Below are 15,754 nucleotides of genomic sequence, written 5' to 3' on the forward strand. Positions count from 1 at the left end.
CAATACAACATATAATATACACTAATAATAATTTTTATTCCTTTTTATTATATTATATTTTGCTTAGAAAAACAATTTGTGCCATCCCTAGCAAAAATTCTTGGATACGACCTTTCTCTTAAGTAGGGGTGGGAATCGGTTCGGTTTACGGTTTCTTCGGTTTCCTGGAATCGGTTTCCTCGGTTTGAAATTTTTTTGGTCTAATTCGAAAACAGAACCAAATCGAATTCAATTCTCCAAACCAAACCAAAAACCAAGTTTTAATTCGGTTTGGTTCGGTTTGAAAACAGAGGAAACCAAATATTACCTTAAAAAATAGTGTTGCAATTTTCCAAACATAAATTACAATGCTTTTAACATAGAAACCTAAAGTTGTTCCAAACATAAAGATTAAAGTTTCACAAAAAAAGATCCAAAGTTTCATACATTTACTTGCTAGAACAAAAAGTTTAACTTCCAAGTTCCAATTTCCAAACAAAAGTATAAAACATGAAGTTTAAGTTGTTCCTAGTGGCTTGTCAATGTTTGATCCATTTTATATATCAGTTACATAATCAAAAAACCTAAAACATAGCTAGTTTACCTCAATATCTAAAACTGATTATTAATTTATTAGTAACTTCGAATTGCAATGAATAGATTAAGCATGTTTCTCCCAAATATTTTAGGGATTGTTCTGGTAATAGACTATTATCGTCCAATTAGGTTTGATAATTTACTTATGGTTCTCATTTCAAGAATCTTAAGTAAAAAAATGAGTCGATGACCAAATGATCATTCAAAATCAGCACCATATTTCACCAAAAGCAGACAAACAACTGATTTGGAATTATCTATGAAATATAGTTATTATATATATAAACCAGAAATTTACAGAAAAGATCAATTAACTAACAGATTAAGTGATTAACAGAGATGTGTACCTGATATACCTTTTGGGGGGAATTTCACACTGACTTCGTTTAGGTTGAGGATGGTCGGAGATGAACTTTGTTTTTATAATTTTTCTAACAGTTACTTTTCCTTACAAATTATAATTTTTGTACAAATTTTTAATCAACTTTTTAACACAACTATTATATCCGGTTTCTAAACACACACTCAAGCAGACAAGTGTAGGACCAACCATAGCTTTCAACTGGGAAGAAGTAAAGTCTGCTTCACTGTCTATGCATTTATATGGTATCATTGGAATGCATTTATGTATATGAAGAAAAGTCTGCTTACGCTATGTATGCATTTATATAAATGAATATGATGTGAAACTGTATTTTTAAATGGAAGCAACTAACGGAGGCAGTGATTGCAGAGGCAACAGGATTTGTGTGATGGCACTCCGGTTGTGGTTGTGCTTCTGTTTCTGTTTGACCATCACCGCCGCCATAACTCGAGCTCAAAACATCACCGATCCAGCTGAAGGTACTGCTTCTCTCTCTCTCTCTCTCTCTCTCTCTCTCTGTGCGCGTTTCATAGAGAGAACTTCATATTCGATTTAGTTTCATGGTCGTTCACATCAAGCGTTTCAAATGAAATTTTGATCACTTTTTGTTTGTTCGGAACCTTATGCAATTATATAAAATTTGTACCTTGGATACCACTTGAATTATTCAAAATCTAACATAATTGAACTTTTAGATTGAAATTGGTTAATAGAATATTATTTTTGTTTTTTATTTTAATATTCATAAGCTATCCAAACTCTCAATCCAACTCTGACATGGCTTAAATTCATCAAATTGAGATACTATAGGCTTTTTTAACATAAAACATAATTTTTCGATTGTTTTTTGGAAATCGTGAATAGAAAAAACTTTTAAAAAAAAATATATTTTATAGCCTGTCGTGAATGAAAACTCTAATTCATAATCATAGTACCCTATTCGGGAATTTGTTAGGATATGATGAGTGGTGGGTCTTTTCGTATTTAACTAAAAATTTGTATTTGACAATTTGTGAAACAAATATCCACCGACTCTTACGTCTATCATATATTCCTCTGCTTCTTTCCCGCTTGAACGGGCATAATTCCGGTGTAGCACGAGGTCGCTCTTTCTTTAACTAGTGAATTAAGTTTTCGATTTTGTTATTTTGAAGAATAACGTCACTAGTAACAATGATTATGAATGAAACTGAAGAAAAATGGTGTTGCAGCGCGAGTTTTAAATGCAATGTTCAGCCAATGGGGGATACCGGAGAGTTCAGCAACACAGATGGGATGGAACATAAGCGGAAACCCATGCAGCGGCGCCGCCGTGAACTCTACCGACTTCAATGCCTTCGGTTACAATCCCGGCATCAAATGCGACTGTAATTTCCCCAATTCTACTACTTGCCACATCACCCAACTGTGAGTGCTTCTCTCCCTTCTTTCCCCTTCAAATATACAACTCTGTCAAGTTGGAATAAACTTTAGGAACATGATCTTTGGGTTGCTTCGTTTGTTACTTATTTGTATTCTATTTATCTTCTAACAATCATTCTCTCCCTGCAAATCATCAGAAAAGTTATTGGAATGGATGCTGTGGGCCCAATCCCAGAAGGACTCTGGACTTTGACTTACCTTACAAATCTGTATGTTTCACTATTGTGTTAACAACTATAGAAAGTTAAACCCAAAAATATAGGAGTATATCCGTTTTATGAATATTTATGCTTGTATTATGTTAAATAATCAAGTGTTTGCTACAGTCAGTTGTCCCAGAATTATTTGACAGCTCCCTTGTCACCTTCCATTGACAATTTAACTCAGGATGCAGATCATGTAAGCCATCCCTTTTTGATACTTAATTTAAACTCATATACTAATTTTTACCTCTATATATTTAAGAATATGTCTGAGATTTCAGATAGATGATGATAATTAAACTTTTTTATAGGAGTTTTGGCATCAATGCGTTATCAGGGCAGGTTCCACCAGAGCTAGGACAGCTTACTGACCTTAGATCTTTGTATATTTCTTCCTACTCTATTTACCTTTCTGCCATCAAGCAACAACTTCTTCTGTTTAATTCTTTGTTGTTTACAATTTTATAATCTATATATTTTCTATGTTGCAGGAGTTTAAGCACAAACAGTTTCACTGGTCCCCTGCCATCTGAACTTGGAAATTTGAGAAGATTACAAGAGCTGTAAGAACACTCATCTTGAATCCTCTTTTTCATTACTATTGTACTCACTATTACCTTTTGTTATGCATAGATGTAGACAATATCATTGATTAAATCATCTAATATGATCTTTATGTATGTTGATTGTGTCAGTTTCATTGATAGTGCTGGATTTGGTGGTCCTATACCTCCTTCATTTGCTAACATACGAAACCTGCAGACAGTGTAAGAGTGTTTATCTTCATTGATTTTTCAAAGTAATATTTCATCCATCATATAAGAATCGTGACACTTTCTTTTTTATAACGAATTCACAGATGGGCTTCTGATAATAATTTCACAGGCAGAATACCGGACTTTATAGGGAATTGGTCACAGTTACAATTTTTGTAAGCAAGCATCCAAATTATTTACATGCTTTTCATTGTGAACTTTCAAAATATAAGCTATATGCTTAATATTCTTATAGGTGGATTGAGGGGAACTCTTTTGAAGGTTCAATACCACCTTCATTTTCTAGACTGGCCTCTTTGCAGGAATTGTAAGCCTTTTTTTCTCCTAATAATTTATAATTATACATTGCAAGTTGGTCTTTTGATCTTTTAATTTGCATAGAATTAAATCAAAGTGGTTGGGTTCTATAATGTTACAGGGGCATAAGTGGTTTATCTAATGGAACTTTGGATTTTATTAATGGTATGAGGTCCCTGAGTATCGTGTAAGAAACATATATAGATCTTATATTTTTGTTTTATCAAGGATTCGAATATAAATTATAACAAGATGTCATCTCTTGCAGAAGGTTGAGGAATAACAAAATTTCTGGCTCTATTCCAAATGACATAGGAGAATATGAAAGCTTGACAGAACTGTGAGTAATCTGCATTTTTATTGAAGTATTTGAATACATAGATTAACCTAATAAGTGAAACATGAATAATAACTTCTATTGAAAGAAAAGCTCTCTAATGTTATTTTCTCAGGGACTTGAGTTTCAACAATTTGAGTGGGGAGATTCCAAGAGGATTATTCAGCTTGAGCCAAATGTCTTTATTGTAATACCAATATTCTCCTTTTATGATAAATAATATTTTGCATGCAATTTGGTCAATAAGACTCAATGTTGACCAAATATACACCTCATCATTTGCAGGTTTCTTGGAAACAATAGTTTAACTGGTACTCTTCCCGATGTAAAGAGCACAACTCTCCAGAATATGTAAGTGATTATAGGTTAGTTAATTAAGAGAAATTGTTTTTTCTTAATTAATTTCCATACAAATTTCTTCATGCAGTGATCTGTCACACAATGAACTATCTGGGACACTTCCTTCTTGGGCCGATGACTCAGGCTTACAACTGTACGTGTTTGATTTTGGATATTGCTTTTTAAATTCACATTTGTACCTGTATTTGGAATTTGTTTTCTATCAAAAAGTGGCAAACATACATAAGTTTTTAGCCTAGCTTTTGGAGCTAATACCATGTTTTTAATGCGTGTACAGTAACATAGTCGTGAACAACTTCACTTTAGGCGTTTTTGAAGGCAGGTATTTATATTGAAGCTGCAACTTACTTCTACATTTATTTCTACAACAATTATGACAAAAAATGAAGGGTTATATAAAAAATGACCACCTTTTTATCACTTATCAAAAAATGACCCCTGATTTCGCAAAAAAAAAAAAAAAAAAAAAAAAAACCACATACATATATGAAATTGCTTTTTCAGCCCACCACCATATTTTGAGAATTTTTATTTTTCGCCGTATATTCCTTTTCAAATGCTTTTTCTTGGGAAAAAAGTACAATAAAAAAGTTCACAAATTTGTCTTATATAAATATTCCTTTAAAATATAAACAAAATTGTTCAGCAAAATTCTTGAAAAGCGATCTTATCAGCTAGCTAGCTGTGGCGCGCCAAACACAACCTTTGTTGCATCTAATTTTGTTTGCATTTCAAGAAATACTTAAGTTATCTAATTTCCAAGAAAATAATTTTTTTCGAAAATGGCAATTTTTTTTGCGGAATAGAATAAAAATTCGCTAAATATGGTTTCAGAGAAAGTAATCTCTCATGTTATGTCTCATGTTAAGGAACCTTTTTACTCGAAATATGTGGTTATTTTGTGATTATTTTAAAATGTGGTCATGTTGTGATACAGACATTTCCCATTTTTGTGATTCACTCATTTAACTTTTTTTTATTTTTTGTTTCTTGCTAATTATAATGCAATATCTTTTGTCTAAGAGGTTTGCCTTTAGGAGTGGTTTGTCTCCAAAGGGATTTCTCTTGTTACCGTGGATCACCAATATGTAAGCAAAAAGCATGAAGTTTCTCCTTTTATTATGTAGCAAAGTCTATAAAAACATATATTTTGGAATTTTCTCAGTTTAACTACCTAAAGAATATTTTTTTTGATTTAGTCACTAAGACTTTGTTTGTGGGGGAATCTTCGACAAGTCCCTATATTATGGGTTCATTAACAATAAAGTTGTCTTTATTTTTTTGAAAAAAAAAAAAAAAAAAAAAAAAAAAAACCGAAAATTGTTTACATATTTTGGATTTTAGTCGGCGATCTTCATAAAACTCCCCATCTTTTGGGCTCATTATAATAAAGTCATGTCTTTTTGACAAAGGGTATTATCTTACTACAATCTCTTTGTCTGATTGCGGATCTTGTCTCGTCTTACTATATGAAGTTAGCGTATGAAGTTAGCGTTTAGAAGGGTATAAGGTGGAAATACGGATTCCCAGTGGATCGTGTAGGTTCGCTTTCCGAACTTATACTTATACTCTATGTCTGAGTTACTAGGATAATCCAAAGAGACACTTATGAATCTAGGCACAGAAACGCAAGCCAACTTGCTAGAAGAATTCAGAGTTCGTCAGAGAAGAAGAGCTGAAGTAATCTTGGGATTAATGGTATGATCAATGGGACCACCGTCAGGGGCTCTTCCCCTTAGACCCCGCTAGGGACGATGCCCCTAGGACCTGCAAGGGGGCGCGACCCCCTTGACCCCCACTATTTGGTCGTACCGGCGTATAATTAGATCTTACACATGTGTGCACTCCGCACACCCCGATTATTATAGAGTACAAATTATAAACCCCTTAACTTACATATTAGTTCTATTAGACAACATTAAGTCTCCTGTACATCTTCTATTTTGTGTGTATGTAATTGTATGTTTTCTAATTCTTTGAGGATGTATCTTGTAAATTCCTTTTGTATAAATCTATTGTCTCTCCACCTTATTTGGTGTGACGAGTTATATTCTCATGGTATCAGAGCTTAGGTCGGCTCACTTTCTTCCCTAATCAATCCATCCGTATCTCTTCTTCTTCCCTCTGTTACTTCCTGTCTCCTCTTTCTTCTTCATCTATGGCTTCCTCTTCTCAAGATTCTACCCTCCCAATGAACACCATCCTTCATCTTATCACCAATCGATTATCCTCCTCTAATTATCTTCTCTGGAAAAACCAAATAATCCCTCTTCTCACATATCAAAATCTTATGGGATATGTGGATGGAACTCTCTCAAAACCAGCCCCTGAAATTCTTATTGATGGCAAATCTGTACCAAATCCGGCTTGTTCTTCTTGGGTCTTGGCTGATCAGCGAGCAATTATTCTCCTTCAAGCCTCTCTAACAGAGGAAGCATTCTCAGAAATTGTTGGCTTATCTACTGGCTATCAGATTTGGACAGCACTTGAACGTGCTTATAGCAATTCCTCAATTGAGCGTGTTCAAGCCTTGCGTGATCAGCTTCGCCAAAACTCCAAAGGTTCGTCTACTGTTGCTGATTTTGGTCGTAAGTTTAAATCTATTTGTGATCAGTTATCTGCTGTTGGTCACCCGGTTGATGAATCAGACAAAATTCATTGGTTTTTATGTGGTCTCGGGTCTGTTTTTGAGACTTTTTCTACTGTTGTTCGTGCTTCTCAATCTCCTACTACACTTCGAGATCTTCTTGCTCAGGCGGAAGCACATGAATTATTTTTACAATCCTTGTACGGAACTACCTCTTCTGCTGTTGCATTCACTGCTGACACCAGACCACCAAATTCCTACCGTGGTCGTGGTGGTCGGTTTAATAAGGGTGGTCGCGGTCGCGGTCGCCGTCCTCCACATTGCCAGTTGTGTCGTAAGGATGGTCACTACGCCAATACATGTCCACATCTTTCTTCCTATGTCACTCATAAACCCGGTACAGATACGGAATTAGCAAAAGCTTTCCATGCTCAGTGTCATGTTACTACAAATGCTCCTGGTTTGTTGATTCCGGAGCTACAAATCATATGACGGCTTCCACAAATTCTGTTACACAACCTGCTCCCTATGATGGTCATGCAAATGTTCTTTTGGGAGATGGTAATACTCTTCCCATCTCCCATGTTGGTCAATCTGTCCTTCATAATAATGTTCGGCTACGAGATGTGTTGGTAGTCCCAAATATTACCAAAAATTTATTGTCTATTAGCAAGTTGACAACTGATAACAATGTGGATGTTTTGTTTTTCCAACCCAATTTTTTTATTCAGGATCGAGCAACAAAGTGGGTTCTAGCAAAGGGCCGATGTGAACAAGGACTATATGTTCTCTCTCATGAATCTCAAGCACTTACAGATGTTGTACGTTCAAGACTGAAGGCATCATTTGAACTTTGGCATTCCCGTTTGGGTCATGTCTCTTTTGATACTATTTCTCTATTAAATAAATTGGGACACTTATCGGTGACATCTTTATTACCGTCACCCGTTGTATGTTCTCCTTGTCAACTTGCTAAAGCACATCGCTTACCTTTTAAACTTAACGATAAACGCGCTTTACATGTGTTAGATTTAGTTCATTGTGATCTATGGGGATCCTCACCCGTGGATTCTATTGATGGTTATCGCTATTATGCTCTCTTTGTGGATGATTATTCGAGATTTATGTGGTTCTATCCTCTCAAAACCAAATCAAGTTTTCATATGGTTTTTGGGGCTTTTATCAATTTTGTTGAAACGTAATTTTCTTAAAAATCAAGGTTTTTCAAAGTGATGGGGGCACAGAATTCATAAATCATCATGTTCGCAATTTGCTTGAAAAAAATGGCACATTTCATCGCGTTTCTTGCCCGTACACTCCACAACAAAACGGGAGGGTGGAACGAAAGCACCGTCACATCGTTGAAACCGGACTTGCTATGTTATTCAATGGGCACGTTCCTTCTTCTTATTGGGTTCATGCATTTCGTACTGCAGTCTACATTATTAATCGTCTCCCTACTCGGGTGTTGCAAAATAAGTCACCTTTTGAATCATTGTTTACTCGGGCTCCATCTTATGATCATTTTCGACCGTTTGGGTGTCGAGTATATCCGTACTTACGTAACTATGCAGATCATAAATTGTCTCCGCGAAGCCTTCCTTGTATCTTTCTTGGGTATTCCGTACAATATAAAGGCTATCTATGTCTCGAGCCTATTTCATCTCGTATTTACGTTACCCGACATGCCAAGTTTGATGAATTCTCATTTCCCTTTTGTGGCTCTTCCTCTCCCACTTCACTTAATGACCTTCTTTTGGTCACTTTTCAAGATGATACCCTATGTTCACAACCTTCATCTCTCATTACCTCTTCCCCTTCACCCACCAACTTCAATAATTGTGGCTTGTGTGATGAAAACCCACAACACGTGGGTTGTCTTGATGACTTAAACCACTTATCTTCAACCCCAACTGATCATGTTCCGTCATCTCCATTACCTGAGGAAGCTCAAACACCTCCAACCCCCTCGACACACTCACCAGCCCCCTCGGCCCAATCACCGATTGAATCCATTCAGACCGACACCACCACCTCACCTGCCCCTGCCTTTAGCCTACCACACACAGCCACACAACCATCTGATCCTGTTGTTCCTCCAATTGCTTCAATACATCCTATGGTTACACGGGCTAAAGTCGGGGTTTTTAAACCAAAGTATCGAGCTGATCTGTCATACATTGCTCTTCATTCGACATTATTTGCTGCTAGTGATCCCACCACCTATGAGTCTGCCGCCTCAGAATCACATTGGGTAGATGCCATGAATGCTGAAATGCCTGCCCTTCATCTTAATAAAACTTGGACCTTGGTGCCTAGGCTTGATGATCGTAATGTGGTCGGTTGCAAATGGATTTTTCGAACCAAATATCTGGCTGAGGGCACGGTTGATCGCCATAAAGCACGTCTTGTTGCCCAAGGCTATAGTCAACTACCGGGTGTTGATTATTCTCTTACCTTTAGTCCGGTTGTCAAGGCATCTACAGTTCGTATTGTTTTGTCATTGGCGGTGATTAATGATTGGCCTCTTCATCAACTTGATGTAAATAATGCATTCCTTCATGGTACTTTAAGCGATCTTGTTTTCATGGAGCAACCTCCGGGGTTTTCTGATCCTTACTATCCTAATCATGTGTGTCGCCTAAACAAAGCTCTCTACGGTCTAAAGCAGGCGCCTCGTGCTTGGTTTCATCGCCTTAGTACCTTTTTAACGAGCAATGGTTTTGTGTGCGGTCGTGTTGACCCCTCACTCTTTGTCTTCAAACGAGATTCATGTGTGCTTTACCTATTGGTCTATGTTGATGACCTCATTCTTACCGGTAATGATGCCACCGTTCTTCGCTCTGATACCATGAGAATATAACTCGTCACACCAAATAAGGTGGAGAGACAATAGATGTATACAAAAGGAATTTACAAGATACATCCTCAAAGAATTAGAAAACATACAATTACATACACACAAAATAGAAGATGTACAGGAGACTTAATGGTGTGACGAGTTATATTCTCAAGTTCCAATTACACAAAATCTTTGGTGAAACTAAAATCACCAACATAAGATAACACCCTGAGAATAAATTAAGATTACTGACAGAGAGAATAAATTAAGATTATTGTACTATAATATCTTTTACATAAAGAATAAATTAAGATAACAGTACTATAATATCCTTTGCAAAAAGAATACAGTAAGATTACAGCTTGCTAATATTCTTTGTCTGACAGAAAACGAAGAAAATGAAGTAAGATAATAATTTGTGTCATTTTTTGTTGAAAATCCTGACTTTATCGTTAATGGTCCCCGAATATATAGAGAGTTTTCTAAAGATTACCGGCTAAAATCCAAAATGTGTAAACGATTGCCGGTTTCTTGTGTTTTTCTATAAAAATATAAATTCATGGCTTTATCATTAATGAGCCCATAATATAGTCCTTTATGAAGATTTCCCTTTTTCAGAAAAAGCACCTTAACCGGGTATAAAGTTGGCACGTTTCGTGGTTCTTTACAGATAGTAGCTTTGGAATCAATTGTGGTGGCCCACAAATTACATCCTCAAGTCAATTAGTCCATGAGCAAGACAACGAACAACTTGGGCCCGCAACATACTACTTGACTCCCGAAAAGAGGTGGGGTGTCAGCAATGTGGGAGTGAGTCTAAGTGACAACCCCCCCAAATACAGAGTCTCCACTCTACGGGAGTTTACAAACACTTCAGATCCACAACTCTTCCAAACAGCAAGACTCTCTGCTGGATCTTTAAGATATTACGGCTTAGGACTTGAGAATGGCAACTACACTGTAAACCTCCGGTTCGCAGAACTTGAGATACAAGATGGTCCCACTTGGAGAAGTCTTGGAAGGCGCGTATTTGACATTTATATCCAGGTTTGTGTTAAAATACATTTTCATAATTACAATATTTGAAACACTAACAGCTTGAGTTGTTAGATGACAGAATTGCAAGAATTGTCACTGTGGTTAGCTGAAAAATGTCATTTTGGTCCAAACAAGTTTAGACTAACACTAGAGGTTCAAAATTTTCATTTTGTTGCGAGTTTTTTGCAAAGCATTTTTAAAATTCTTCAAATGATGGATTTGCCCTTTCTGTTTGTTTTTTTTCCATTTTTTACTTTACTATTATTTAATTACACAAGGCCCCACCTGTGTGTGTGTGAGAGAGAGAGAGACCAAATTTGCAAAATCGGTTATACTCAGTAAAAGTAATCGTTTTACTTGTAACATGGACTAAAATGTTACAAAAACCTCAAATAAGAACCAAAGTTGCAAGAATAAACTTATTGGGACCAAAACTTAAAAAATCAACGGTCCAAAAAACATAATTTATTCAAATTAGAGTAAATTGCATTTTTGGTCTCTGAGTATAACCGACTTTATGCCCTAATTTCTGTAAGTTCGTTTCTGAAATTTTGTTTTTTATTAGGGAAATCGGGTGTTTGAAGATTTTGATATAAAAAGGGAAGCAGGGGGAGCTTCATTTAGTCCTGTTTCAAATGAAGTAACAGTCCAGGTGTTACATAACTACCTTGAGATACATTTCTTTTGGTCTGGAAAAGGGACTTGGGCTGTACCTGACCAAGGAACTTTTGGACCACTTATTTCAGCAATCAGTGTCACCCCAAGTAAATATTCTTTCTTGAAATTTGTTGTTAGCTTTTGGTCTTTCTACTTAACAAAATGACAAGGTCTCCCTTAATTACTTGTTCTTGTACAGATTTCATACCTACTGTGAGCAACAATCCACCTTCCAACAAAAAGAAGAATAATACCGGTTTGATTGTGGTGGGGATTTTGGTTCCGATTGCAGTTGTGAGCTTTTTGACATTATTAGCCCTGTATATTCTTCGTCGGAGAAGGAAAAGGAAGGATAATAATGACAACTATGATGAAGGTGATTTTCTTGACTCTTTTTTTATGACATGGATGAAAAATGTTTTTCACTGTTGATTTATTTCATTTTGCATTTCTTTATGACTTTTTCTTTTCTTGAATTGCAGATTTTCTGGGAATTGAGGCAAGACCATATACTTTTGGTTATGGTGAATTGAGAGATGCAACAAATGATTTTAGTCCTGCAAATAAGCTTGGGGAGGGTGGCTTTGGACCTGTGTACAAGGTAGTTTTATACTCTTTTATGAAAAATCTAATATTTGATTCTTGAAGTCGAACTAAACTATCATTGGTTGGACGGAATGGAATGACAAAAGAATGGAATGGACTATGGTATAAGCAAGTTAATGGAATGGGTCATTACATTCCTTTCTCATGCTTGGTTGGCCTTTAGGATTAGATTGAAATTTCATATGATTTTTTATAGTATGTGTAAATACAATGTATTACTTTAGCTTTAATCTATATATTACTTTAAGAAATAATTGCTAAAGAGACCAAAATGGGTGGTGCCCTATCACAAAATGACCATTTTTTGAACAATTATCACAATATAACCACCGATTTTGCAAAATTGCTTTATGAATGATCCGCTAGAATAAGAAATTGAGGTTTTTTTAGTGGGGACCATTCATAAAGCAATTTGAAAAAATAATATTGCAAAGTCCATTTCGCAAAAAAAGGATCTTGCAAAATATAAAAAACTTAAGGTTTTTGTAGTAGGGAGCTTTCTTAAAGCAATTTGAAAAGTAATATTGCAAAGTCCATTTTGCAAAATATGTGGTTATTTTGTGATAAATATTCAAAAAAAGTGGTCATTTGGTGACATGATACCACCCATTTTGGTCACTTTTGTGATCATGCTTTATTTGAATTAGATTAAATTACATTTTTTGTCCCTGCATACAACCAATTTTTGCAATTTGGTCCCAAAAAGTTTTCTCCTCCAATTTTGGCCTTTATTTGAGGTTTTTGTAACTTTTTTGGTCCTTATACACAATTAATGTTTTCAATTTTGGTCCAAAAAATAGTTATTATACTTGGAACACCGACCAAAAACATTGTATAAACCTCAAATAAGTAGCAAATTTGCAAAAGAAAATTTTTTGTGAATTAAAAAAAAAAACAGCTATGGAAATTGAACTGCTAGAACAAAAATTGAAAGATTGAACTAGAAAAAGAAATGATTACAGTTGGTTCTTGGCATCCGGGAGGCCAAGTCTCTCCCAGAAGTGTGACTTCTAACTTTTTCAAATGATGCTCACCGACTCCCACCATACCCCCATTTGCCTCATTTAAACCGCCCTAACTATTAGAATGACCAAAATGCCCCTCCTTAGCTCCTATATTACAGATATTGTACTTCTACTTATTTCCTATCCTTAGACTACAAAAATGAAAAAATTAAAGATAGTGAAAGCTCTTAAGAATCGAAATTAACGATAGTTAGTTATTCTAAAAAGTATAACTAACATAATATTTTTTTAAAATACTTGTTTTTTTAAAAAGCACATAATTCAAAATGGGTTATATTTACAATTCTTCATTCCATTCCAGGAAGGAATAAAAAATAAAAAAAATAAAAAAAAAAACTAGCTAAAAATGGAACAAATAATGTTCTCATTTTTTCTGAAATGGTCCATTCCATTCGATCAGGCAAAACAAAGAGGTCTTTTTCATTCCAATGGAATGAATTCACCATTCCATTCCTTCCCCAATTTCATCACACCATATCCTATCTTAAAATTCTCTTTGATGAAAAACAGGGAACACTTGCTGATGGGAGAGTAATAGCTGTAAAACAACTATCCATAGCTTCCCACCACGGTAGGAGTCAATTTGTGGCAGAGATTGCTACAATATCAGCAGTCCAACACCGTAACCTCGTGAAATTATACGGATGCTGCATCGATGGAGCAAAACGACTTCTTGTCTACGAGTATCTTGAAAACAAGAGCCTCGATCAAGCATTATTCGGTATAAAAAGTTACATATTTTTAGACATCAAATATAAAGTACTAAAAAAATATAATGCTATAATGTTACATTTTTTGGTCTATGATGTAGGAAGGAAAAAATTGTCACTTCCATTGTCTACCCGTTTTGATATATGCATGGGGTTAGCACGCGGTCTCTCGTATCTTCATGAGGAATCTCGCATACGGATTATACATAGAGATGTGAAATCTAGCAATGTTTTGCTTGATTCTGATTTGAATCCTAAGATATCGGATTTTGGTCTTGCCAAACTTTATAACGACAAGAAAACACACATGAGTACTCGTGTTGCAGGCACAATGTAAGATTATATACTTGATATAATTTTGTATAAACATTTTTGGTCACTAGTTTAGCTGATTTTTTCAATTTTGGTCCGAACGGTTTTCTCTTGCTATTTTGGTCTGAAAGGGCTTTTCTTCCAGTTTTGGTCCTTATTTGAGGTTTTTATAACATTATTGGGACTTGTTCCATGTAAAATGTCTATATTTGATCCATGAGTATAGTTGATTTTTGCAATTTTGGTCCCAAAAGTTTTCTCTTGCAACTTTGGTCCTTATTTGAGGTCTTTGTAATGTTATTTGTCCCGTTCCAAGTAAAATGACTATAATTTTTGACTAAATGTGCAAAAATCAACCATACGAACAAAAAATAGTCATTTTACTTAGAATGGGGACCAAAAACGTTAAAACAACCTCAAATAAGGACCAAAGTTTCAAGAGAAAACTTTTTGAGACCAAAATTGCAAAAATTAACCATACATAGGGACTAAAAATAGTCATTTTATTTGGAACATGACCAAAAACGATACAAGAACCTCGAATAAGGAGTCAAATTGTAAGAGGACTTTTTGGGATCTGGATTACAAAAATCAGTCAGACTTGGACCAAAAATAAAAGTTTTACTTGGAACTTGGACCAAAAATTGTAAGAGGACTTTAAAAAAACATGTAGGTTTTTAAAATATGGTTTGGACTTTCGAGAGGGTACATCTTTTTCTAATGCAAATTGTTAATCAAGTTCCCAGTGTGTAATTACTAACCACTAGCCATTATTAGATTTTCGTAAACTTAAGTTCTCAGTGTTTATATACATAGATATAATTACCAAAACATAAAATAAACATTTTTTAGCAATTTTATTCAATCAGCCATACTTAATAAATTTTTTTATTTCGCAAAATTAACATCCTTTTTGGAAAAAATTTTGACAGAAAAAGCAATTTCGTGAATTTGCATTTCTTTTTGCGAAGTAGGTGGTCATTTTGTGAAATATGTTGAAAATGTCAGTCATTTGGAGTTATGCCTCTATCTAGGTGATCATTAGCTCTCTTATAAATCCCATGTGGCGTCTACATGGCAAAAATTGTTCCTATGTCCACATGGTGCTAACATGGTATCCACATAGACTTGTGCACTTTCGCATAAAAACGTAACCAACTTTGGTATGATTTTAGGCATGGAATTTACATGAAGCGAACCGTGAACTTGAGTTAGTGGACGAAGAACTGTCTGAATTTGACAAAAACGAAGTGAAAAGAGTAATAAAAGTTGCCCTTTTATGCACACAAACTTCACCCACATATCGACCATCAATGTCGCGTGTGGTGGCCATGATTTCGGGTGACGTTGAAGCAAGTGGTGAAATTACTCGGCCTGAGTATTTGACCGGTTTCAGTTTTAATGATGCTACAACTTTTAAGAGTGTAGTTCCTACTTCATCTACAACTTCGGGTGGTGATGGTATGGCTAGTATGAGTAACTCGACAGCTTCACCATCACTGCTTTCCCCACTTGATATTTACCGACCCATGCTTTATAATATTAAGGGAGAAGGTAGGTGATGTGATCACCTAAATTCCATTCATGGTATATATGTAAAGTTTCTTGATTTAGATTTTAGACTTTAACTAGTGGATGGCCC

At 35.3% G+C, this 15,754-nt stretch overlaps 1 protein-coding gene across 2 annotated transcripts; it reads left to right on the forward strand.

The window, feature by feature from the left end:
• The first annotated feature begins 1,248 nt into the window (after positions 1-1,248).
• On the forward strand, positions 1,249-15,453 carry LOC145124158 (putative LRR receptor-like serine/threonine-protein kinase At1g56140). Of its 2 annotated transcripts, XM_079059397.1 has the most exons (23): positions 1,249-1,419; positions 2,152-2,347; positions 2,500-2,571; positions 2,689-2,750; positions 2,867-2,948; positions 3,057-3,128; positions 3,261-3,332; positions 3,425-3,496; positions 3,577-3,648; positions 3,760-3,825; positions 3,907-3,978; positions 4,091-4,162; positions 4,261-4,326; positions 4,403-4,468; positions 4,613-4,657; positions 5,359-5,423; positions 10,435-10,811; positions 11,368-11,566; positions 11,659-11,835; positions 11,942-12,060; positions 13,601-13,811; positions 13,902-14,133; positions 15,288-15,453. In XM_079059397.1, exons 1-23 carry the CDS (start codon positions 1,278-1,280, stop codon positions 15,325-15,327), a joined length of 2,649 nt encoding a protein of 882 aa, XP_078915523.1. In that variant the 5' UTR covers positions 1,249-1,277; the 3' UTR covers positions 15,328-15,453. The 2 variants fall into 2 exon arrangements, with proteins under 2 accessions (XP_078915523.1, XP_078915522.1); XM_079059396.1 differs by lacking the exons at positions 1,249-1,419; positions 2,152-2,347 and having other exon boundaries at positions 2,504-2,571; positions 2,689-2,761; positions 2,877-2,948.
• The last annotated feature ends 301 nt before the right edge of the window (positions 15,454-15,754 follow it).

This window comes from Lactuca virosa, chromosome 7 (assembly GCF_052849685.1).
Source record: "Lactuca virosa cultivar CGN04683 chromosome 7, Lactuca_virosa_CGN04683_v6, whole genome shotgun sequence".
NCBI lineage: Eukaryota > Viridiplantae > Streptophyta > Magnoliopsida > Asterales > Asteraceae > Lactuca > Lactuca virosa.